At 35.1% G+C, this 27,082-nt stretch overlaps 1 protein-coding gene across 1 annotated transcript in view; it reads right to left on the bottom strand.

Annotated features, from left to right (window-relative positions):
• CFAP47 (cilia and flagella associated protein 47) overlaps nucleotides 1-27,082 on the bottom strand; it is a 227,488-nt gene that overhangs the window by 51,131 nt on the left and 149,275 nt on the right. Inside the window, exons 52-57 of the mRNA XM_015884388.3 lie at nucleotides 20,867-21,042; nucleotides 18,392-18,499; nucleotides 14,817-14,928; nucleotides 10,592-10,696; nucleotides 6,879-7,035; nucleotides 2,404-2,499 (exon numbers count right to left, since the gene is read on the bottom strand). Of these exons, the coding sequence (XP_015739874.2) occupies nucleotides 2,404-2,499; nucleotides 6,879-7,035; nucleotides 10,592-10,696; nucleotides 14,817-14,928; nucleotides 18,392-18,499; nucleotides 20,867-21,042 (754 nt within the window). The remainder of the gene's footprint in view (nucleotides 1-2,403; nucleotides 2,500-6,878; nucleotides 7,036-10,591; nucleotides 10,697-14,816; nucleotides 14,929-18,391; nucleotides 18,500-20,866; nucleotides 21,043-27,082) is intronic.

The following is a 27,082-nucleotide window of genomic DNA, read 5'->3' as shown; positions in this document are numbered from 1 at the left end:
ATAAAAAGTAATCTGCTTTTGCAATTATTGCCTAATAAAGTATGAAACAGTAATAGTAGTAAGCTTCAAAAGTGCATACACAGAGTTTTAGTATCTCAAATTTAATTGCCAGGCAGTTATTTGTTGACCTTATAGAGCTTACATTTATCAAATATATATTAGTCTGCCTTCCTTAGTGCTTGGGAAAGTTAATAAATAAATTTATTTTACACTTTAGAGATGTTAGAAGGCAAAAATGAATTAGTTACTCACAGAAATCTCAATAAAAAGGGGGGGTGAAAGAGATGATCGTGCAACAAGTGGAAAGACAGCATTAAAATGTAGAAGTTTCTAAATATACACTACAAAAATTATGATGAAATGTGAAGAGAGATATTCAAAACTTGGTTCTGATAACTGTCCCCTTTGCTGTTCTTGTTTGATGTTTTAACAAGTCATTCACAATAATCAAACTTATTGATGTCATGGAACACCTTTGAGTCATGCTAAGCCATAAACTGCTAAGAATGAAAGTCAAATGGAAAACAGGATCATAACTTCAGTATCAGGTCCATTTAAGCTACAGTAGTCTGAGTTACTGGGAAGAATCATAAGCAGACCAGCTTGTATATTTGGCTTTTTTTGTTTGGGTTGTTTTAAGGATATACATAAATTTAAGCCTACTTCACTATTTCTGAATTTCTACCCTCAGACATTGCATTAGTAGAAATAGTGAAGTAAAACAAGTGATCAAGTAATAAGCGAGCAGCAAGCACAGTTTTTTTCCACAAGCATACGTTAAGTACACAAGTAGTACACAAAAGAATATAGTAATCATATTCTGGCAAAAATTGTCAGAAAAATGTTTGATTTCAAAGTCTGTTCATCGTATTTCTTTCTGTATTGTAGGTTACAGCACTAAAGCAATTTTTCTAAAATCTGTACCTGATTCATACTTCATCTACTGCTTATGTAAATTTTTACTTTTTATTATTCTAAATCCTTCTTGCTACATTGCTCAAAAATAATGCTGTGACACTGCAAGTTTCAAAGAGAAAAAACAAAAACAGTTTGCAACATTCCCTGTAACAGAAAGGTATAGACAACTACAACTTCAGGAACCACAAGTAATCTTCTTTTCTTTTTTCTGACTCGTGTCTTTAATTTGAGCAAGATATCATTTCTTTGAGGAAAAGGATATGGCTATTCTGATATCTATATTAACATTCAGTTCCAGAGCAGAAAGGAATGGATACAGAAGATGCAATTGTATGAGATATACATATATAAATCCTATCATATACAGTCTCTAGAATTTTGGTAAGACTACAACACTAAGGACAATTAACTACTACTTTTTCTATCTCAGATCTCAGATTCTATCAAATGTGATTGAAAATATCACATAAAATCTAACTCAAAAGGTCACTGAAAATAATTTAATTATTTACAGACGGTTCAAGTTAATAATTTCTAGATTTTATAGTCACATTTGAATCTACTACAAGCAACATGGTAAACTGAGAAAATTGTAATTTTCAATAAAAACAATATCATAGAAAAAAAAAAAAACCCAAAAACAATTATTCAAAGGACAGGCAACTCTGAAGAGGAAAATAAACATATCTGAATAACTGTGAAATCTTATTTTGCTTTCTGTAAGTCCAGTAAAATGTAAAAGTAGTCATCAAATGCTTAACACATTTATTATTTCCTTTTCCCTTACCTGATTCTTCAAATAAGCAAAGATTTTGTTTTAAAAAGAATTTCTTAGTAATCACATGTTTTTCCCTTTTGGTGCTTCAAGTTTTAGGATATAGTAACTTACTGCAGGATTTCTTAACAAAGTACTTTAAAGAAGCTGTTCACTTTAAATTGAATTCAGATTTTTAGCAATCACTTTTTTCTACATAATAGTTCATAAATATTTTTATAATGCTGTTGTTTGTCTTTGTAGTTGGACCTAGGACTTTATTTATCTGAATTTCATTTCTTAATTCAAAGCATTTTCTAGGAATGCATCAAGACTGCAATACTGTATGGGCTCATTCACCGTTGTATACCATGGATGTAGTAATTATTATGGAGTAAAGCTACAGCCTTCTTGTTTCTCTTATGCAAAATCATCATTCCTACAAACATTTTTGCTTTGACGGTTAAGACATTGTTTATAAAATAATTTATTTTTCAAAAGTCTAAGCAAGTCACTGCAGAGGTAAGAAAAAAAATTACCATAAAAAATAAACAAATCAAACATGATAAGAATTTTACTGGATGCATCTTTGATTTTATTTTTAATTTTTTAAGTAAAACAAACTTCAGTTACATTGGGCTAATTTTTATTTTCACATAAGTCAGATTTGACAGACCATAAAAGATCACACATTGTAAAAATTTTCAAGTGTAATTCAATAAACTACATACCTCGTGTATTTTTGAGAAAGAGGTGGAAAGCAGATTCCCTACTGGTTGACTTGTTTAGAACAGATGCACTGAGATAACAACTGGACTGCTCCTTATCTAAAGAGAAGAAAAACAAAAACAATCCACATTCAGGGAAACTCATTTAGAAGTTAAAATGATTTAACAATTTCCCTAACGAGAGAGATTTGAAGATTGATGTTTTAAAAAATACACTTGCAAATGGGAAGTATAGCTACGACATGGATATTTTTCTTAAATATAATTGAAATAGAACACTCCACCTAGAAAATCAAAGATTAAATCATTTTCAGTTAAATATCTAAATTAGTAAAGAAATTATTTTTAGACACCAAAAACAACGTGCATTTATAAGTCACAATCTTAGTTTGGAATTTTTTTGTGTGGAAATGAGATTACTGAACTATCATGTATGAAATCCTCTGTGGGAAATAAAGTAATTCTTAATAATCAAGAATATGAGACAGCTATTTTAATATTACTGTGCATATGCTTGTACCAAAACCAAAATTGTATTTTGCCATGGATATTGGTTTTGATAAGACAGATAAGACTGGATTCCAAAAAGGAACAAATTTGCCTTGCATACCCAACTGCTAATTATCATAGAATCATACAATCACCAAGGTTGGAAAAGACCTAAAAGATCGTCCAGTCCAACCATTCACCTATTACCAATAGCTCCCATTAAACCATGTCCCTCAACACAACATCCAATGAACATCTTGAACACCCCCAGTGTCGGTGACTCCACCATCTCCCTGGGCAGTCCATTCCTGTGCCTCACCACCCTTTCTGAGAAGTAATATTTCCTAATGTCCAGCCTGAATTTCCCCTGCCGCAGCTTGAAACCATTCCCTCTACTCCTATCATTGTAACTTTGATATTTTACTTGATCATGGATCTCCAGTCTCTGAAGTGAATGCCCTCTAGAAAACAGTTGCAGTTTTCTTTGTGAAACTTTGAAATATACTCAGTCCATTGAAAACATTAAATTGAATTATCCATATCAACTGGAATAAAGTGTTCTAGACATTAACTAGCCACTAGTAATTAGGGACAATTGCTCCAGACTTGAAAGAAAAATGAAGACTGGAAACTTCTGATGCATAAAAGCCAACATTAGGCTTCCACTAAGCCAGTTGCTTCTACACCATCTCTATTAGTGAAAACCTCCCTGTGACATGGTGATGTTCCAGTTATAAAGATGACGGCATTTTCATTAAAAGTTTTATACAATGCAAGTTCTAATGATATCCCTTAGAACAGCACAGTTCAGTGGATTTCAATACCAATGTTTAACCTCTGTAAAACATTTATGAAGAAATTCCATTGTGGAGAAGTTTGTTCTTTTCTGTTCTTATGTGAATAGTAGATTAGACTAGCTTTTTTAATAATACTTAGTAGGAATAAAGTAGCAAATTGTGCTGTTTGGCACTAGGTTTACACTCAAGCCACACAGCCTGTTTATCATAATCTTTCTTCTTGATATACAAATCAGAATACCAGCTTCCATTCATTACACACTAGAATAAAGCATGCTGAACTCAATGATGGGCAATGGGAAGCTTCATGTCATACATGAAATGCACATCTACACTTCAGGAAATTAGTCACAATCAGTTAATTTCTGATCACATAGAGAGGGCTGCATAGCTAGAAATTCATAGAAGTTCTTTAAGTGTCTGATCTAAGATATATATTCTAAGCACAAAGGTGAGATGGAATGAGAAGTACAAAAGCTAAACATTTTAGAAGGAAGACTGCATTAGTAATAATGCAAAACATTTATTATTTTCTCACATGCTCCCAGGACAATAAGTTGATGAGCAAGAGCAATTAGAAAAAGAGATATTCAAAAAACTAATCAGGGACCCTCTGGACTGAAAGTCTACGACTCATTGTCAGACACTGTACCGAGTTTACATTACAGTCTGTGTCATCATCCATATAATTTATAAAGATCTTGAATAATACGGGCCTCATTATCAGTCCCTCAGGTACAATATTCATAAATAGCAGAGGACCATCAAACTGCTGAACACTATCCCTCAAGCCCAGTATTTCAGCAAAGCTTTCAACCTACTCAGCAGCCTAATAATTAAGTCTGGACTTCAGCAGCTTCCACATGAGAGTGATATACATAACTGTCATAGTTTAGTAATTTAGCTATTGGTATTCCACATCATAACATCATGTGGAGCTCAAAGTAGAATCACACATCCCAGAGGACCTCATGGTCAGAGGGGGAAATAGGTCACAGAAGTGACGCTGACTCTCTCTCTCACTGCCTGACAGCAGATGTGGGTGTGCTTCCAAGCAGTACACCTTCAGTTTCAAAGTAGGCTTCTCGGTCTTTGGAAACCTCTCTCTCTCTTATTTTACTTGATTTATTAGCCTCAATTTCAATAAGAATGTATTACAGTGCATTCCAATATCATAATGAAATAAGTTTTCCTCCTTAGATCATTGCCACTGCTCTGTTTGTTTCCATCTCCCATCTCCCTACCCCTTTTCCCTGTTTTCCTTTCCTATTTTTGGAGGCTGAGGAGCCCCTGGGCCTACTGCCCCCCCGTCATGGACATAGACTGATCGTGATATCTTCGTGACAGTAACAGTGACAGAAGTCTTATTAAATCATAGTATTTTACACACTGTTCCATTTCACCTGCATAATTAGTCATTTCTTTGAGTAAAGCAATCAGGTTAGTCATTATTTATAGTTAGCATATCCATTTAGCTATTCCTGATTACCTTCTTGAGTTTCATGTGCTTGGAAATGGACTATAATGGGCTGCATAGAGTACAAGAGGATATGTCTAATTCTAATGACCCAACCAGGGACTGAAGTGAAAATGATCAACCTACTACTTTCTCAGTCTTGCTCCTATCATTTTAAAAGAAAGGAAGATTATAACTTTTTCCATCAACATGAATTCTCCCTTACCCAACTCTTCCATAACTTTATGAATTTTATCTGGGCTTGTGGATTTGAATGCACAAAGCTGCTCTAAATAGTCCATTGCCTGTTGCTTCCCTATAAGCTGCTCACCTCCATTTCAAACCTCTGGCAGCAGGTTTTGAGTGTTATTTGTTTTTCAGCTTCAGTTTAGTAACATTTTGTTGTATTACTCTAAAGAAATTTAACAGTATACAGTTTATAGATCTAATAAAACTAAGGTGTCATTGCAGAACTAAGCCGAGAGACCAACAAGAATGGAAATACAGTAACGCTTTTTTGTAAACGTATCATGAATTCAAAATGATGGCTCAGAAAATCTTAGGCTGAATTCTCAGGAGATGTCTGAGAAGTCTTTTTTATTCTCAGAATCAAAGATCAAATAAAAACAGTTATCATGGCAAGCTTGTAAGAGATAATCAGATGTCTATGACTGCTATTGCCAGGAGACTTCATATGCTGGTGATTCTATGAGTTTATATCACTAGTGATTGCTCTCAATTTTCTAATTTGTGATGTAGTTCAAGTTTCTCAAGTCTTTGTATTTTTAATTCATATCTCAAAAGCTGAAATTTATTCGAAAGCATGAATTCACTGCAACAAACAAACATGAATCTACTTTTTTTTTTTTTTTTTTTGAAGCTGCATTTCTTCACTTATTCTATGTACTGCAAGCTTCAGATCTAGCTTAAAATTTACCTTTGCACAGGTTTGATTTTGATATCTGACAATATCTGTAACAGTAGACACTGAAAGAAGTATCCTTGATTTCTGGCCCCTGTTTTCTGATGCTTCTTGTTACACTGGACTAATTAGAGTTTCAGAAAATCTTCTAAAGCTCTCTGCTTCAGCAAAAGGTAATTTTAGTCTTCCATTGTGTAAATTTCAGACATCACGTAAAATTTCTACTTCACCTGTGACATGTCAGTACGGCCAATGACTTCATTATCTTTGTTACTTCTGGACTTTATACTAAAAAGTTTTTTACTTAAAGTATTTATTTAAATTTAAAGTATGCTTAAAGTTTATTTATGTTTACAGTTTATTTAAACTTAAAGTATGTTCAAAATTTAGACATACTTGTTCAAAAGGCCAGTTAGAAATAACCTGAAGTATTTTGCTTTTATTAACTTGTTTAGCTAGCTATAATCCAATAAAATATTATGGAAAATATGACCCAAATCAAGATACTTGATATTTGGCTTAGGCATAGAGCCAAATATGCCATTGGAGTCTCCTATTGTCTAAATGCGACAAGTGTAGTTCAGAATAAACAACCAGCTACATGTATACATGAGTGCAGGATACAAGATGTTACAGGTTTACATTATTTCTCAGCCTGAGCAACATAGGTTACAGAGCTTTCCTGGGTGCATGTGAATGATATACAATATACTTGTTGCATACAAATGGAATGACGTAAATGTAATCCTGTCTCACATGTACACAGCTTTTAATGACGAAGCTTACCTCTCCCAACTCAAAAACAATACTTTACCTGTTAGCGTGACATCTACCAATACATTTTCAGAAGTTGGATTTTTGAAGGTTATGATGACAGAAGAACCCTGGCCTATGTATGCACTCATGGTAGTTGGTTCCATCAACTGAGGTGGAAGACCAGTCCCCGAAAGGTAAAATACCCATTCTTCAACCTGTGGTGGAAAATGGTGTCATTATTTATTAGAGCAGTCAGAACTATACTATATACTAGGCAAACTACTTATTTTTTATTTCTAATGTTCTATGTCTCTTTTCTGTTTTGTGTGTAGTGATTTTTAACACTTTGATTCTTTCTTCTTCCCTAAAACTATCATGTACTCTAAGTATTGCTATCTAGAAATCAACAGTACTGTTGAAGACTTTTTATATCGGACTTTGGGAGATGTTCATATCTCCTTTTTGTATGCAACTTTCATGCTAGTCAGAGCTTCCACTGTAGTGAATGGAAAGATGTGAGTGATTGCTAAAGGGCAAGTCAAAGCATATATAATAGAAAGTGAACATTAAATGAGAAGTTTTCTTGAGAAGACACAGAATGAAGGGAAGCAATTTATTGATGGAGCAGCAATATAATGTTACTGGAACAGTAAGAAAGAATATTAACAACTATATAACAAAGAAACATAAACTGATGGCCTCCTTGGCCACCTTGACATTTTCCTGATTCATGTTCAGCCAGCACCACAAGGGCCTTTTATTTCAGGCAACATTCCTGTTACCCTTCTCCAAGTCTATATCACAGCATGGGTTTTTATGACCCCAGTACAGCACCAGGGATTTAGCCTTGTTAAATGCCATGTGATCAATGAGCAAATCCATCTCACTGAGAGCCTTCATGCTCTCAAGCAGACTGAAAGTCCTGTTTAACTTGGTATCCTCTATGATATCATTGATTAAGATTCATTCGATACAAGAAGAAAAAGATGTTTCAACCTTAATGAAAGAAACTTATCAGTAATAGTCAGCCATGTCTGAGGTATTTAAATAGAAGTAAGAAAAAATAGAAAAAATCCTGGATTTGTCAAGCTACTGATGAGTATACACTGGCTTATAATTTATACATTTTACTAGCTTACAAAAAAGCAGTCACGGCAACTACAACTGAATAAATAAATAACTTATAACCATAATTACAAAATTCTTATTACAAGAGTTGTGAAAACCTACTAATCCAACAATATTTTCCAGGCCCACTGTAAATTTGTATGAAAAACCTTGTTCACAGTAAGAAATTCTGCACTGAGGAACAGTGCAAGGATGCACATGTTCCTCTTTTGTGCAGCTGAGATTTAACGATCAGATTTGAGCTTTGATGCTGAAGGTTCAGGCTCGTGGCCTACAGATACAAAAGGCTGTAACTTTAATTGGTCTTTATGACTAACAAGCTTCTTGAACCCCATTGTTTCAAGTGCTGAGCCCCTTTAAAACAACACTCTGAAGCTTTGTCTAACTGAGCGTGTAAAGAAGGAGAAAAAAAAAAAAATTAAAAGTCAATTTGGAAAATTAAAGCAGAGAATAAAAAATTCCATAGATTTTAAGATAAGCCTATTTTGTCTGAACTGCAGTTACTGTTTCCACTCACCCACGGTGTGACAGAGCTCAAGATCATGGATGCTCAGTGCAAGAACTCATGAGGAAAGTAAGTATGTTTGTAAAAAAAAAAAAAGAAAAAACCTAGAAAGTTAAGCAAATAACAAGACAGGATCTGACCTCATCTTCAATCTAACATTTCTTGCTAATATTAAATTCTTTACACTACACCTGAATTCTAGTGATGTGATAAGAGGATTAAAGAAATACATCAGATCTCTGGGCATGAGTTATGTTAAGGCTGACATTTCTGTTTTCCTGGTAAAGTTAATTTCAGATTTCACAAAATATAGAACACTGATCAGTGCTAAACTCAGATCCATTTTGTGAAGAACTTCTCATGCAACTTCAAACTAGAAACAAATGAAGCAGGTGATACCATAAAACAGTTTCTCTCAATCCAGACAAGCACAATCAGAAACAGCAAAGGCTTATCCTAAAAGTATTGTCATTAACTGATTTTAGATTAATCAGTTATTCAGCTTTCAGATGGCTTAAGTGTCCATTCACATATAGTTATGTGTGCCCCGGTGGCACAGTGGTAGGAATGCCGCCTTGCAACACCGGGGCCCGGGGTTTGAATCCCCCCTGTGGTGCAAGTGGTAGAAGTGCTGCTCTGCTACACAGAGGCTCAAATCCCGGGAGTTGGACTCGATGATCTCTAAGGTCCCTTCCAACCCGCACGAAACTATTACTATTACTATTTAATCAGAGAAATCAAAAGAGGGAAATCAACGTAGATTACAAGTTGTTTGAGGCATCAACCACTGACAAGAAACATTCTTCAAGTCTTCATTGATAATGGTTGTTATAACTGAAAATATTCAGTGTCACTTTTCAGTATAACAATTAGCAAACTACAATAGTCTAGAACTAATTTAGTAAGAATTGTAGCAGTGAAAATGAATGGAAATTTACAAAATTCAAAAGACTCGGGTATAAACAGATCATGAAAATTTAGATAATTGAAAACATTAAAGGGATCGAGACAAAGCAGCTAGAAGGACTGAGATACCTGAAGATTTGTGATTACATGAAAGGAGATGCACAGAATGACATGATTCAAGTGATAGGGGTCAGTTTGCTCCTGAAAGTTTTAAATTAATTTTTGAATGTTTTTTAACATTGAGGTAATACTTCTGTGTACCACTACAAATCAGACAAGACAATTGCATTTCATGCTCTTGAACAGGTCTTGAACATACACTGTTCTAAAGAGGATTACTTGCTCTTTGTCTTTATCCTTAATAAGTATTTAAGAGGAGAGGTCCTGAAAATAAATGTGCTAACAGCACCTACAAATAATCTCTCTTACAAATGCTTTAGCAGGTAAGAAATTACCACATCATTTCCTTCACTGTTTTTTTCTTCACATAAAAAATGTGCTTTTGCTATATTGCTTAACGCACTACTGAAAAGTTCTGGTAGCACTCAATTAGAATAATTCACAGCTCACTATTAAGATATTTGAAAGTCCAAAAAGAATAAAGAGAGGAAATGGTGTGCACAGGAAATGCTTTGCTCATCTCACGAGAGGAAATATTCACGTACCTCTCATATTATCAATTTTTATTTTTATTACCAGATGCAATTTTCAGTCACCTAATAGGTCACATTGATGATCCATGTTTCTTAATTAAATAGTTAATTATTAACAAACAGGAAAATGCGAAAAAAAAAATAAAAATGCCAACTGTTCTAAGATGTTCAAAATAAAAAATATTTTCAACCAAACTGAAAGGATGAAGTGTCAGGTGTATGACCTTTAAAAGTTCACATCAGACTGAAACCATTCAAAGTTTTGGAAACACATCAAGAAATTTAATTTCAGAGGCTATAATACAAAGAAACGCCACTGTCATGTCACTAAATACAGACAAACTATCTAATTACCAAGAAAGCTAGCAATAGTATTCATTACAAATTCAAGCTCCTAATCCATTACCTCAAATTCTAAAACTGTAAACAGAACATCTTTGCATTTGCTCTTTCATTATGCATCCAGCAATTAAATTTCAACTTGACCTTCAGATCAAAAACTTTACTGACATGCCTGTTAAAAAAAATATCATCTATTCTGAATTCCATGCATTGTGAGCAGCAAATATAGTATCATACCTGAGAACATTTGAAGGTTATTGATGCCTTGTGATTTCCTCTTCCTAGGGCAGATGGATAGAATTGCACAGGTACTCCAGTGATGGAATGAGGAGCAACAATTAACTGAACAAATGTGAGAAAGAAGTAAATGAAAGGAGGAAAGAATAAATTATTTTGAGTCGGTTTCTGTTTTGTGCTTTGTATTGACAGTTTTGTCATTTATGTAATTAATGTGTTCTACCAGATACATTCTCTACTTTCAGCATACACTGGCTACTAAAGTAGCATGTGTACTGCAGTAAACAATCTTAGTGGCAGTCACTGCACGTTCATTTATTTCCCAGAAACTGCAGAGCTGGTATTACTGATTGTTCCAAGGTCATGGATAGCGGCTCTCACAAATACCAGTCGAACATGGCTTCAGTATCTGAGCATACTGATGATGCTAAAAGGTTATCTCATTGACCTCCAAAAACAAATTGCCTTTTAGGGCAAACACATGTCAGATTTCAATAAACTAATGCTTTGCCTCTCTTCCTCTTACCTTAATCTAAACTAATATTGGAAATGAAGTTTCTAGTTTTCTCTTCTTCTGAAGTACACTAATTGAGTCCCAGTTGCATATGGAAAAGGAAAGTAGCTGAGTACAGTGGGGTCATAAATGTTTTGATGAACTAGATAAGAAGTATAAGAATAGATTCATGAATAATAAAAATGCTGATGCACTGACACAACGACCAGTTACAATCAATGAATTCACATCATCTGTGCCTATGTTTTGTAATAAAAAAGTCCTGTTTTTTTTGACATCACACATGTTTAAATGTCTGTAAATAAAAAGACATAAAAGATGATTGATTTGAATGGTTATAAAATGAGTATAGTTTACAACTAATAAAGGTCAAAACATCACCTTACAATGGCTAGCGCTGCAAAGCCCTTTTATAAAGGAAATGTCATGACTGGAAGAATAGGCCACCAACCAGCACTGAACATGGGTTACCAAAACAAGGGCTTCGACCAGCAGCCCCAACCCACTGCATCTACAAGCAATAAGCAGAGCCATAATAGGGATAGAATCTGGGGTTGCCTGTGGCCCCAGGGTTCCTGGACACTTTCATAGCTCCCAGGCCCCTGGTGGGTCAACATCTTCTGTAGTGTAACTGGTGATAGGACTACAGAGAATTGTTTCAAGCTGTGCCAGGGGAGGTTCAGGCTGGACATTAAAAAATACTGCTTCTCTGAAAGAGTGGTCAGGCAGTGCAATGGGCTGCCCAGGGAGGTGGTGGAGTCACCAACCGTGGAGGTGTTCAAGGAATGTCTGGACGTTGTGTTGAGGAATGTGGTTTAGTGAGCAGGGAGAAGTGTGCTCTCTTGGCCTGGTGCAGAAGCCCTTGATGAAATTTCTGCTGCTCTTCCTCACCACCCTGCTGCTCTCTCTGTCACCTCAGAGACAGAGTTGGGCAGTTCTAACTTTACAGTTTCCACTGCATGATAACCAGGGTTTCTGGAAAAATAAGCTTGTGCACCCAACAGGCAATATGATGCTCACTGCAATAGGCACACACCTAGTTCACTGTCACAGCATCTGCGCTTCCCATCAGGGGAGATCAGTGCCACTGCATGGCCCACAACTTATAAAACCTCACTTGTCCAGGCAGATGATAACTTTAAAGCACATTTGTCATCAGCAAGCAACTGCTGATACCCTATGACTATCACTTCTACAAATCTTCTGTGTTACTCGGAGTAACAGGCCTGAAAGAAAGACACTTCACACAGATCATCCACATCTCTGTCAGTCCAGGGTTCATTTAGAAGCTCATCATCTAACAGTCTGAACTGTTAGAGTCTGAACAGCTCATTTTGCAATGAGTTCCTGGGCACATTCCATACCCAGAATTATTTTCTTGAAGTGAAATTTTTTGTTTTGTTTCAAGGTTAGCTCCAATCTACGCTGTCTTAACCAATCAGCCCTATTTATGAAATGCAAACTTACAAATGGAGAAAGAATATTGATGAGTACCTCCTCCAAGATAATTCTGAGGGAAATGAAAAAACACAGTAATAACAGGTTGTCACAGCATGAAAATACATGATTAAATTTAAACTGTAATTTTTAAACAGTAATTTCACTAGGAGATGTATATTACTTGGAATACTGACTCCCCCACACACATGAAAACTGATTGGAATTCCATTTTTAATAAGCATTAAATGTTAAATGCTGGAAATGAATTCATGCCCTCCAGAGAGAGAGAGGACAGACATTAGGAAAGAAACCTAAAAACCAGCAGTCCAATGAGTGTTTCCCCAGAAACTCATAATGTCCAGTAATCAAAAACAAGTTAGGGATTTTGCTACAAATTTATGGATGTTCACTTCTGTTCTAATATTTGGAGAATCTGGCAGTAAGTATAAAGATATTAAGCTAGCCTGTACAGGATGAGGCTGAAAAGGAAAAAAAAAAACAAACACAAGGTGTAGCTCATTAAAGTTAAGTAATTAAATTAATTTATAATTTATTCTTTAAAAAAAAAAAAAATCATATTCCTTATAGAGCACATGTAAGTTTCACTTGCAAGTATTTATCAGTTTACAAGTATTTCAGATTTTATTTTTAGACTTCATTAAGAACCTGAAAGATCAGGAATACTTGAGCATAATTCATTTCATGAAAGAGTATCATTAATGAAGTCAGTACTTGAAATAAATTTGTTTAAATGAGAAATATTCGTCAAAATTAGGTTAACATTTTAGGCAATCTCTAGGAAATATAGATTTTTCTCTCACAGTTTTTTTTTGAACCTGGCTCATCTAATACAGTTCAATTTGAGATGTTCTATTGTCCAAAACTGTTCTTTAACTGTAAGAAAAACTAATTCAAAAAGAACATTTCAAAAATTCAATACATGAACTATACAGGTCACCCCAAAAGTAATATCTCTTATTTATTTCCATGGGAAACACAACTGATAGAAAGAGCACATTAACACTATTTGATAGTGGAAATTCTCAGCTTCAAAATGCTATTTTTCAGCGCAGCCACCATGAGCTTTGCATTTTTGCCAGCAATGAGTAATAGCCTGCACGCCAGGCTTCAACAGTGTAGGAAACCCAGTGCTGTTGGCACTACTGCTGAAACACACTATCAGTGAGCTCACATGCACTGTTTGGTCTCCATCAACATTCAGCAAGCATCAATAAATGTCAGTGGGTGCCATTTTTTCCACGTGGAAGAGTTCAATGACACACTGCTGCTTCACATGCACTTCTATGTCAGACACCATTGTGTCTGCTGCCATCTCTAATTCAACAACAAAATTTAATGGAATATCAGTGGGAATGTTCAACCCTTACTGCCGTACCTCCAACATCTGCCTTTGATGCAGTGGGACAACATTATAAAATAGGAGGCATTACTTTCAGATCAGTCCCCATTTATTTATTATTAAATATTCTATTAGAAAGTAAAGAAAAAATAAACTGCTGCTATTAATGTTGAATTTCTTTTCCTAAAAAATGCAGTGCAGTTACTGGTGATATGCAAATCTCTAGTAACAAATTAGGAGACCTGAATAGAGAATCTATTACTTTTTAATTTCCTGGACAAGGTCACATGCATCCAAAAATGTACATTTTATGGCTTTAATGTATCACTCTTCTTTTTCTAAAAAATCCATTTACTTCCTTCTCAGCTTTATTTTAGGCATTAATGTCTGATTCCTGTGACCCTTACATAGGTTTGCACAAAAGTACCTGGTGTATTTATGCCCTGTATCATCTTCATTATAGATAGATTATTTATGTCTAAAACAGATATAATTGTCATTTCTATCCTACCACAGAATGTTCTTTCAGTTTCTTTTTTTCTCAATAAATTATCTATATTCACATGCTAGTAAGAAGTTCCCCATATTCCCTCAATACATTTTTCACACCTATCTTTCCTTTTCTCATCTCCTCATCAAACCAAGGATATAAATTTAATGTTCAGAGAGTTCTGTGAAGGACCTTTTTCTTTCCTTTGGCTTATTTATTACTACATTATTACTTATTACTACATCTGTAACATTTCTAGCCCTGTGCATCCCTTCTGCAGTATGTTAAACAATTCAATGCCTTTTTACCAGAAACCTTTCTTAAATTTTGTAAAATCTTCTCAGTTGCTTTTTTATTATTATTGTTGTTGTTGTTGTTGTTGTTATTATTATTATTATTATTATTATTATTATCTACTTACCTCATGCTTTGGATCAGTCTCAATTGCAAAATTGCTGGGATTGCTGTTGGCAATTTCCAGTTTCAGAGTTTCATGTGTAGGATTAAAGAGAGGTATGTAGGATTGAACCCACCTGGAAAGAATACACATATACAATGGCCATTACTAATTAGAAACCTTCTTCCACTTCATTCTATTATTAATTAGTCATTTTATTTTTTGAAAATAAGTTTCTTTAAAACTAAGAATTATCTTTTATTGCAACAGTGCAGACATGTACTTAATATCATTAATGATTAATAACAGTAAAAACAGTAGCAATGTCCACTTCTAAGCTATGGCTTACGGGAGAATCTTATAATTAAGTGGTACTGTTAATGGCTTGTAATTTACTGCCATTAGGCAATCATCATTTTTGGTTATCGTTTAACACAGATCTCAAGAAAAATAAACCTTCATCTGAATGGAGGTGCTACTTGCTGTCCTCTGTTCCTTCTTCTGTATTGAATCAAAATCCATTTCATTTCGCACAATTGTTGAATTGATCATTATAGCATAATTATAAATCAATTATACATGTAGATTACGTATTTTAATGAGTTATGCAGCAGTCCACAACGATTGCAGTAAACTGACTGTGTTAATGTTCTGTTTCAAATCAGTTGGCATTCATTTTCTGATTTTCTAATTCATTTTCTTATAAGGAAAGAAACACAAGATACCTCAAGTAGGGTGCACAATTTTACAAATAGTCACAAGATTCCCCAAGTTACCACTATTCTAAACAAAATAACATATTATTTGCCTTTAAAAACTAAAAACAAAAAAATAAATCACATTCTGGTTATAACACCAAGGGAGGTAGAAAAGAGATTAAAGGTGAATCAGTGAAAAGAGTAAACAAGAAAAGTTTGAAAAATAGTAATAGTAATAGTCTCATGCGGGTTGGAAGGGACCTTAGAGATCATCGAGTCCAACCCCTGGGATTCAAGCCTCTGTGCTGCAGGGTGGCACTTCTACCACTTGCACCACAGGGGGATTCGAACACCCGGGCCCCGGTGTTGCAATGCAGCATTCCTACCACCTGCGCCACCGGGGCACACTGATACATATATTGGTTTTGTGGTAATTTATCTAGCTAATAGATATTCCCTCTGGCTGTGGTAGGTCAACTTCCAGATTGCTCTACGTATTTATACTCTGGAATAAATGAGTCAGTTAATCATAGACAAATCAGTAAAGGATATATATATATATATATATAAACAACATCCAGAAATTAAGATATTTCAGTCAAGAATTATAAATGTAACTTCAGGTCCTCAAGCTTGTTGACTGCAGGTGGGCTCCTTCCAATATATGCAGTCATGCATTGGTGCCTGCCGGGTTCTTGACAACTTTAAGACATGAATGCTCAGCAGCTGAGTGGCAGATTTGTTTTTCTCTAATATCATCAAAATGTTGTATCAGGAATGGATCAACAACAGGGAGTGCAGAAAAATCAGGAAGCTGTCAGAGAAGAACTTCATATTCACCTGTTATTTCCCATAATCATCTTTACCTTTTACATTTTTGTCTAATCTCTTGTGCATGAAATATTTAATTTGCAAAAGGTGAAGCTATGTTGCAATGTCTGAAACTATTATAAACAACTATTTAACTAATAGAGGTTCCCCTTGTAATCAAAATTTGAAGAATCTCTGACACTCCACAAAGTGAATACTGTGGTTAATTCTAGCATAAGTTGTTGCACAACACACTAAAGAACTTAATTTAACTGATTGTCCCAAGTAATGTTTCAAGTGCACTTCTTAATTTTTTCATATAGATAACAAAAATACAGGGAGTACATAATGAAAACAAAAACAAACAAACATTATTCTTAGAAGGGTATTTTGATATGATAATGCTCTTTCAATACTGAGGAAAAAGTAGTAGAATCAAAATCCTTTAAAGTAGAAGAAATCTCCATCAACTAGAAGGGTTTCAAGCATTTTATGATATTTATTATTCACAGCCTGTGTCTTCAAAAGCATGGCAAAGAAATAAACTCACCCGAAACAAAACAAAACAAATAGATATCTTTGTTAAGCAGACAATATGGAAAGTTCTATTTCTTTTTTAACTAAATGCCCATATTGCCTTTACTTATTTAGCATACACTAATGCAGCCAATTTACTTGGATAATCTTATCAGCACTCAATTTACTGTTCATTATCCTTTCAGCAGGTAAAGCAAATCACAGTAATTTGAGTGTAACATTACTGCCATTGTGAAATGTCATTGCTTACTATTTTTCACTTCAAAAAGCAAAAAATATGGCAATAAATAGAAATAAGTTTCTGAAATGGGGAGAGCATAGATGGAATTAACAAAAAACTTGAAACATGAAGAATATGACAGATAATGGAAACAGAAGAAGGCTTGCCAATTTTGTTCTACTGTTTTAAATTATGCACATATTAAAACACATTGAAAGACTACTGCTTGCATATTTTTACCATTATTGCTGCCATTAATAATCAAACCAACCTTTCGGGTTTGCAGTTCAGAAGGCCAATTGTACCCTGGGATGCATCAAGAGAAGCGTGTCCCTCTACTCTGCTCTTGTGAGACCCCACCTGGAGTACTATATCCCGTTTGGGAGGCCCCAGCACAAGGACTTCAACCTGTTGGAATGGGTTCAGCAGAGGGCCACAAAGATTATTGGAGGGCTAGAGCACCTCCTCTATGAGGTCAGGCTGAGGGAGCTGGGTTTCTTCAGGCTAGAGAAGAGAAGGCTTTGCAGGAACCTTCCAGCCTTCCAGTACCTGAAAGGAGGCCTAAGGAAAGCTGGTGAGGAACTCTTTATAACAGCATTAAGTGACAGGACAAGTGGAAATGGCTTTAATCTAGAAGAGGGTAGATATCGACTAGATATTAGGAATAAATTCTTTACTGTGTTTTTAAAAGAAGACTGTTTTGAATATTAGTTCAGAAGGATAAAAGGAACTTGAACAAGCCTAGAGGATTCTGTATTACAAATATTTATGATTATGTGCTGCAGAAATTTCTACATACATACTTTTTATGAAGTATGTATGTAATATCCCATTTTTATTGCCCTGCCAAAAAAATTTCACCTATGTTTATCACTGCTCTCTACAACTACCTGAAATGAGGCTCTAGCAAGGCAGGTGTCAGTCTCTCTTCTCAAGCAACAATTGACAGGACATGAGGAAAGAGTCTCAAGTTGTGTAAGAGGAGGTTTAGATTAGGTGTCAGAAATAATTTCTTCACAGCGGGGTTCGTTAGACATTGGAACACACTACCCAGAGAAGTGTCTGTTACCACCTATGGAGGTATCTACCGGCTGTGTAGACATGGCACTTAGGGGTGTGGCTTACTGGTAGAGCTGGTAGTGTTACATCATGGTTGGACTTGATGATCTTTAGTGTCTTTGATAACCAAGATAATTGTGAATCCATATATGAAAATTATCTGCAAAATACTGCGATACCATACACAGCACAACTTTTCATGTATACTATCCATGTGTCTTCCATGACTTATTCAAACAGGTGACCAGGTTAAATATAATGACCTAGATACTTACTTTCCAAGCTCACATACTATTTCAGGTAGATCCATTGGTAATGGTTTCTCTACAGTCAACTTCAATGCATACCAAAACTCTCCAACCACCTCTGATTGGAATATGACACTAAAAATAGATACATAAATTTCAAGTTAAAAAAAAAAAAAAAAGACAATTAAAAATGCAGAGGCAAACAACACAGGAAAAGTAACAAATTCAACAGTGAATTCTTTAATCAGCAACCAGCTTCCCCCTAATACTACTTATCAGTATAGGAATTCATCTATCAATACCCAATTATACTCCCAATTTCTGATGCAAGAAAAAGTCTTCTTCATTTTTCATAACTTTATAAAAAGGAAAAATATGCTAAGGTATAACTAAAAAACATTTAAACTTATAACTTATAAAAGCAATCTTTGGTATATAAGAATAGTATTCATTCATTTTAAGAGGAAAACATCTTAAAATCTAGTGATGAAATGCATTTATATGAACACAGAAAAGAGAAATGCTTCAACGGAATAGTCAACATATTGTTTTTATATACAATCACATGTGGTGATGACTAAGGGTTGTTCATCGCTAGGTGAGACATATAGAGAAGTAAGTTTCTGTTACAGTCATTCTAATGCATCCATACCAGTAGAGCCTTTAAAGTGAGCATAAACCAGCTTAGAAAAGTATCATCCAGTTGTACAAAGTTAGAGCTGACAGAAATTCTTCTGTAAAATTCTTCTTCCCAGCTGCTACTGCAGCAAGGGAAAGAGAACACGTTTATGGGAAAAAAAGATCACAGTACAGCTGTATGTGGAAGTACCTCTTCCCAGCTGTAATCATACTCCTTGAGAGCCACTACAAGTACAGAACAGCATAGTTGTATTGAATTTGTACCTGTGTGATTTATGTCATCTTTGCAGATATTTTCATTAGTCCCACCCTACCAATCAATTGACATCTATCCCTACGTTTAAATAAATTTTATGGTATTATTTGGAAACTATACCGTACATATCACTTGAAAAATACAGGAAATTATGCATGGTATGAAAAACTGGTGTCTAGTCTAATTTGCACTTTATTTCTACAATTCCCACAAAAGGGAGTTCTATTTCTGCAACTCCCCCCAAAAAGTTTATTCTGGGGAAAAGGAGGCTGAGGGGAGACATTATTGCTCTCTTCCAAAATCTGAAAGGTGCTTACAGTGAGAGCGGGGCAAGTATCTTGTCACTGGTGACAAGTGACTGGACGAGGGGAAATGCCCTCAAGTTGTGACAAGGTAAGTTTAGGTTGGACATTAGGAAACACTTCATTACAGAAAGCATTGTTAAACACTGGAATAGGCTCCCCAGGGAGGTGGTTGAGTCACCATCTCTGGATGTGTTTAAGAGCAATTTGTATGTACTGCTCAGAGATATGATTTAGCAGAGGGTTGTTAGAGTTAGGGTACTATGGTTAGGCTGCGGTTGGACCTGGTGATCTTTGAGGTCTTTTGCAACCTGAGTAATTCCATGATTCTATGAAAAAAAAAAAAAAAAAAAAAAGGAGAGAGACAACCGTAGTCATTTCTATAAAGTGGCATTGCTTGAAATCTGTATTGCACAATAATATCTGCTATTATTCTGGTCTTTGGAAAAATCAATAGAATCAAACTGAAAAAAGACTCTGAAACACATGTATTTTGGCTCTCAAGCTTTTAGGACTCTAATCAGAAGCCATCTGTCTCCTTCTGCAAAGGCTCTCTGCTCCCATCCAGCAATGCCTACATTTCTGCCAATTGGTTGATATAATTGGAAAGTATGGAACTATTTTTATCAGCCTTTTAAATAGATAATGTTTCAGTAGGCAAATTCTAGGAAAACGTGTGCTCTCCAACTACTTGCTGAATCGGTTCAGAGGAAACTAAAACCAAGAGGTTGTCCATCTTTGTATTCATAATTATCACACTGCCCAGCCTCTTCCGGATTTCCAATGTAATTAAGCAGTTTTAATTTAAAACCTTTCCATATTCATTAAGTACCTCACTTGTAATTAATGGAAGATTCTGAAGCTAAATGGATTTACGTAAAGACTGTTAAAAGAGTTCTTAACCTGGTTTTAGTTGTGTTGTTACAATTCAGTTCCTCCTGATAATTAAAATGAAACCATGTTCATCACCTTATTGAGCTTATAAAATTATAAAATCAACAACTTGCCTAAAGATCTCAGAGGAGAACTCTAATATTAAGTAAATATCCAACTCGTTGTTCACTGCATTCTGTTGAATCAGAACAACTAAGAGTTATTCTACTGCCTGCCAGTTCAGATTTTCCTCCCAGAGGGAGGCTTCTGTTTGGCATACAATATATTTAAAGCTAGACACATTTTTAATTTCATTTGTTATGTATTCTTTTAGGGTGATATCTACACCAAGGATCCAAATGACATCAACATCAATTCACTTACTAGTACAAGAGCCACAACTGCCACAAGTTTCAAAACTCTACAACTTACCTTTCAAGTGAAGTGCCAACAGCAGCTGGGGAAAACTGTACTTGATAAAAATGTGACTGCTTTGGCAAAAGATAGAAAGTTTTTGGTCCAGAAAAACACTGATTCTCCAGCACTACATTCAGCTCAAGAACTTTATTTGTAGGATTAGTGACAGGAATGCGAATTCCAATAATATCCTAGGAAGAAAAGATAAAAATAAGCATATAATTAAAAAAAAAAAAAAAGTAAAAATAAATTTAAAAACCCACACAAAATGAATTATGAGTGATTACAAAAAGATGTCTCTCAAACAAATATAGGATACTTATACATGATTTGCATTTATGCAGAAACACACAACACTTTCATTACATGTTTGAACTAACCCAAAAAAGAAAAGTTGCAGTAAGACACAATTCAGTCAATCTTCTAATTGTAGACTTTTTAATAACATAAATAAGGAAAAGTCAAGTCTTCCCAGAAAGTCTGCATTTCAACTTCTCTACTCAAGCAGGGTCTCCTGGGTTGGGCCCAGACAACTTCTGAATATCTCCAGGGATGGAGACCACAATCTTTCTGGGAAGTACACACTCACAGCTCACTCTCACAGTAAGGAGGCTTTCATTTCACACTCAAGCAGAAGCAGTTACTACAAAATATGGGGTTCACTATGGCCTGATAAGGTAAACACAAGAAGAATTTTTACATAGAGCATCTTTAAGACAAACAATAACTGGGCAGAAGCAGCTCAGTCCACACAGCCATCACGTCACATCCACAAGATGCTTTTAAAACTGCTACATTTCCATAGTTTCCAGTGATTCCCTTCTCCCTTCCCTTCTCCAGTGTGAGGTAATAGTGTAAATCCATCCTATGAAACCTATGTATGTAAATAGCTTCCTGCTGACTTGAAGGTTAATGGAACGGATCTTCATCGAACAACTCACCTAACTTGCCATATGCCTACCTTAATTTTTTTCCCTCTCTGTGATGTAAACTGATGCTAAAACAGCCCTCTTTTTTGAGGGTTAGCCATGAGCTAGCAGTGTACCCTGGTGGCCAAGAAGGCCAATGGCATCTTAAAGTGCATTAAAAAGAGAGTGGCCAGCTCTCTATCGGCTCCTACTCCGTGCCCACGCTAATACAAGCTAACAAATAGTACTTTACTTTTTTAAAAAACTAACAACCAACTCTGATAGTATTTAATTTTCTTTAATTTTTATAATCGTTCTAATGAGATAATTTACATCCCCACTTCAGCATCAGCACCAAATTGCTCAATGAGTAGCAGTAAAATAATAATTAATTTCGATGTTTTAGATTTTTTGTCTACTGTAACTTTTATTACATAGGTCTAAAGGGAGAATTTACAACCATTAGGGAAACAAGTTTCTTTGCAATTTAAAAGACTGACATTATAACTATTGCTGGCATAAAACACAGAGAACATTCTAGAACAAAAATGCAATTGTCATAGTTTTCACTAGAAACAACAATTCTCATGTATTTTCCACATGCAGGCAAGTAAAAGTAGATCTCTCCCATATCACAGAAGCTTTTTTCTGAAGGTAACTTCTATTTTTTACATATGTAAGCACTCTCAGCAGTCTGAAGGTGTCTATATTACAATTCAAACAGAATTTCTTAAATATTCATAGCTTTTCTAAAAGCAGAAATAAATAGAAATGAGAAGGAATAGTCTCTGCAAGAATTATCAATCCAGTTCTATGTTTTATTATGAAATACAGGATCAGAAAAACCTTAAAGATAAAAGTCTCACATACAAAAAGAAATGCTGCATTATTAATTTTTTCTTCCATATGTGATATATTAAAGGTTCTCAGAGACTAGACTAGTAATCTGCCATACTCATTCCTTTAATATTATCAGAATAATTTCTCTATGGAAGTAATATAAGTTTACTGTATCACACAGAATATGTATTAATTAATATTAACAGTAATATATATATCAATGACTGATATCTGCTTCTAGAACTTCTGAAGGAGCTAAAATTAGAGCAGGCTTAACCAAGGTCCACTCTTGCATTTCTCCCAGTCTCTCTATGCAGTCTTACTTGTTCTAGCATCAGCCAGAAAGCAATTTCTCTCTTTCTTTATAAGAAAAGATATAAAGCCCTCTAAATAAAGATCTCTTTTTACTTCTGTGTACTCAGTTTCGAGTACCTAGCAGACGACTTTGAAAGAACTACTATCAGAGTCCCACAGTATATATGTTTTTCTGCCTGCCTGTGTATTTGGACATAAGCTGTTATTTCATCATACATTTTCTATTGAGTAAAAGGCATCTTCCCAAGATTCCAAGATTTCAGTTTTAAAACTTAAGAAAATATCAGTGAAATTCAATTTCACTTTTTTTTTTTTTTTTTTTAAATATACATCATACAGTCATCATCTACTGTGTATGAATCACACAGAACAGACTACTGCATTTCTTTTCTAGAGACTGTCAAAAGTGAAGAGTCTTTAAAGATGAAAAAAGCTGGAACTGCGCCATGGAGTTATCTAGATGAACCTATGTCCATGATGGGGGAGCAGTAGGCCTGCAGGCCCACCAGCCCCCAAAAAATGGGAAGGGAAAAAAGGAAAAAGGGGCAGGGAGATGGGAGCTGGGCTCAAGGAAAGAAACAGAGCAGCAGCAATGATCTAAGGAGGAAAACTTATTTCACTATGATATTGGAATTCAAAATAACACACTGTAATACAACCTAATTGAAATTGAGGCTAATAAAGTAAAATAAGAGAGAGAGAGGTTTCTGAAGACCAAGAAGCCTACTTTGAAATTGAATTGAAGGCGTCATGGCCTGGAAGCACACCCACACCCACTGCCAGGCAGTGAGAGAGAGAGCGAGCATCACTTCCATGACGTATTTCCCTCCCTGATCGTGAGGTCATTTGGGACATGAGGTAGTTCTTCTCTGTGCTCCACATGACGTCATGATGTGGAGTAACAATAGAAAAAATTACAAAACCATTACAAACTGTTAGCAGAAGCAGCTTGTTCTTATACCTGCATGTAAATATCTTGCTAAAAACGAAGACTAGAACTTTTAAAGACTAGATCTTTTAAAATTATTACTGAGAAGAGCAAAAATAGTGTATGAGTAGCAAAATTTTGGGAGCCACTGTAACTGGCAACACTGGGGCAAGTTTTAACTCGGTAAGAACATTAGTGGAAGAGGAGATGAGGTAGTGTATGTTTCAGAGTTACAGTACCAACTTCTAAGTACTTATACTCAGTGACTTGGCAGTGTAGAGACCAAGCTATTGTCTCTTACACAGAAACCAAGCTCAGTCCTTTCCAGGCATTTGGTTTTATTGTAGAAGAAACTAAGAACTCAGTGTTCAAAACAGACCTTCCCCTCAGGCTTTGTTCTATTGTTCAGATACTACTTGGAGCTCATATATTGGATACTTCCTTTCAAGAAAGCCCATACTATTCTTCAGCAACATACACTTAGACTTTACTACATGGATCAGACAGCTGCTGAAGAGTATGTGGGGTTGAAGCAGCAAGTGTGAGCCATTTTACATACAATTTTTACATAAAAGCTTAAGTTTCTGATTACTTGTTGATCTCTACACACAGTCTGAATAAATCCATTAGGTCCCATTTGTAAAGCAATCTGTTAAACTGAATGGTTCAGCATTAAACTCAATTTTTTTTCAAAGAGACCACGAAACTGAATTTATCACACAAATTCAACCTCTTTACTACCATTGCCAATAAGGAAATCCGTAGTAAACATAAATGTAAAGTTCAGTAATCAAAAAAAGATTTTTTTGATTGTTGCAATGCTATTAATAGCTGAAGATACTAGATGTCACACAGTATCACAGTATCACAGTCTCGTGTGGGTTGGATGTCCATTTGGGAAAATTATTAGAACTCGGTTCTTTTCTCTACATGTAGGAATAAAGGAACTGCAAGAGCACAAACAACTTAAAATACTTGGAAGTGCTTTTTAATTAATAATTATGACTACGGAAGATGAATGAACAAATGGTAATTTGTCATTTGAAAGCTTCTTGCTGTACTCTATTTACCTCATTACTAAGTACACAACTACTACTTTCTATGAAATACATACTGCTAATTTGTACTCCGCTATTTTCTCACAAATAACTTAAGCTGGAATTTGTTCAATACAAGTAACTTTCACAGGGTACCAAAAGTATGACCTTTAACAAGTTACTTCTCTGCAACTAGTACTGTACTAACACAGCCTCAATGCTCATAATGACTCGAGCTCCTCCTTTACTTTTTTGGTTGCAATGACTTTTGTGTACCTTCGTGGGAATTTAAATAAAAAAGCATTTCCATTAAAAAAAAAAAAAAAAAAAAAACAACCTGAAGAACAGCCTTCAGAAAATAACAGACACTGATCCCTCCTTTCTAGTAAGGATGATGATTACATAAATGCCAGAGAAATTTCCATCCTGTCACAGTTACACAGTCACCAGTCACTCCTTTTCTGTTACACGATTCAGAAATGAGGGGAAATACCTTTTTATTTTTTTCCCTTTTTCAATAAGTCAAGTCATCTAAAATTTATAGGCTTTTAGTCTTAAGTGAATATCTGAAGAAAAATGTCAATTAAAAATGTATGAGAAGTCACAAAAATTACAAAATGCATTCTTAATTTGTACTTTTTACTTTAAATAAATGGAAAATTAAGAAATGAAAATGCAGTGTAATTTAAATTTTACATCGCATCTGCTTTATATCTGGTTGTATTTTAACACACTCTACACATTATACCTATTTGCTGACATAATACATTTCCCAGGATATTTAAACTCATAAAAAAAAACATGATGGCATCTGTTTTGGCTGGAAAATTTACAAAAGACTGGGTGCAAAACTTTACCTATCTTAGCAGGCAGTGAGGCACAAAAAGAGTAGTCATGTAGACCAGTACAAGCAGCGCTATTATTGTTTTACTTGAAAGTAGTCTTATTTCACTCCAATGAACAGAGCGCCCACTAGTGGTTGGAGAACATTAGACACGTTCATTTTCCAGTAAAATTTCACCCAAGAGAGATTCAATGCATTCACTCCAGGATTGCCGTGCAATGTAAGTGAAAGTAAGTGGGAATAATCAAAAGACACTCAAATAGCATTCTATTGCTACAAACTTAGAGGCTAGCACAGTTGCTTCCTTTCTTGCAGTTTCACGTCAAGTGAATGAGTGAGAGAAATAGAAGAGCTAGGAAAGAGTTATGATCTTGAGAAAATGAATCCATCTTTTGAACAATCTCTTATTGCAGCAATACTGTAAAAAAGCTTATGGCTGCTACCTCTAAGTGCTAAATATACATCCATTAGAAAGGAAAATCAAATCTGGTCTTGCGTGAGAAGAACTTGAAGAGCAGGCCCCAGGAGTGGACTAGTTTAAATGCCCTAGTTTTCTAACTTTTGCCCTTCTCTCTTTCCAGAACAAGGAACTGAGCAAGAAGCCAAGAAGCGGTGGTGTTTAACTGCTTATGAGGCTGAAGTCAGGAATTTTGATTAATCCATCTTTTTAGTCAGAGCGTAACAAAATAGTTACATCCTTGATTAGAGAACTAGTATCATTCCTCAGTATTTTAGAGTTATCTGCAGACTTTTACAAAAATACAACATATTTAAAAAAAAAAAAAAAAAAAAAAAAAAAGAAGAAGAAGAAGAAGAAGAAGAAGAAAAGAAAATGCAAAATGAATTCCTAATTATTTAAAATGCACAGCCAAAGTCATTTGAACCCAAAACAGACAAATACTACACATAGAAAAGCTAAAGCATCTTTCACAAAATGAAACTTAGCTAAACCAGACCTTCCTGTGTGTTCAGGATGCCACTCACTGTTCAGTCTCACTGCACACCTTTAACAGTGGTAATAAAGATAGGAATGGGAACAGGCTGTAACTATGAAAACTAAAGCCTTCTCACACCAGATTATTTCACTCTGCCAGCCCTTTCACTAGAGGCTACATGTAGGTCTTGGTTGCTAGAATTCACATTTTCATGCTGGAAAATATTTACAGTGATTCTTATATTCACAGGAGTGTATATCAGCACTAGTTCCAACTTAATGGATGTTTGCTCTGCACACACTGAACAGAAAAAGATGAACTGGAACCAAATTCCAGAGGGATTCTGCTTTCTCCAGAAGAGAACCTATTCTCCCACTTGGCAAAATATTCTTTTTTTAATAGATGAAGAAGAAGAGCAAAATCT

This window comes from Coturnix japonica, chromosome 1 (genome assembly GCF_054131305.1).
Source record: "Coturnix japonica strain WE chromosome 1, WE-NBRP24, whole genome shotgun sequence".
Taxonomy (NCBI): domain Eukaryota; kingdom Metazoa; phylum Chordata; class Aves; order Galliformes; family Phasianidae; genus Coturnix; species Coturnix japonica.
The sequence above is the reverse complement of the archived record's forward strand: the minus strand, read 5'-3'. Positions and strand labels throughout refer to the sequence as shown.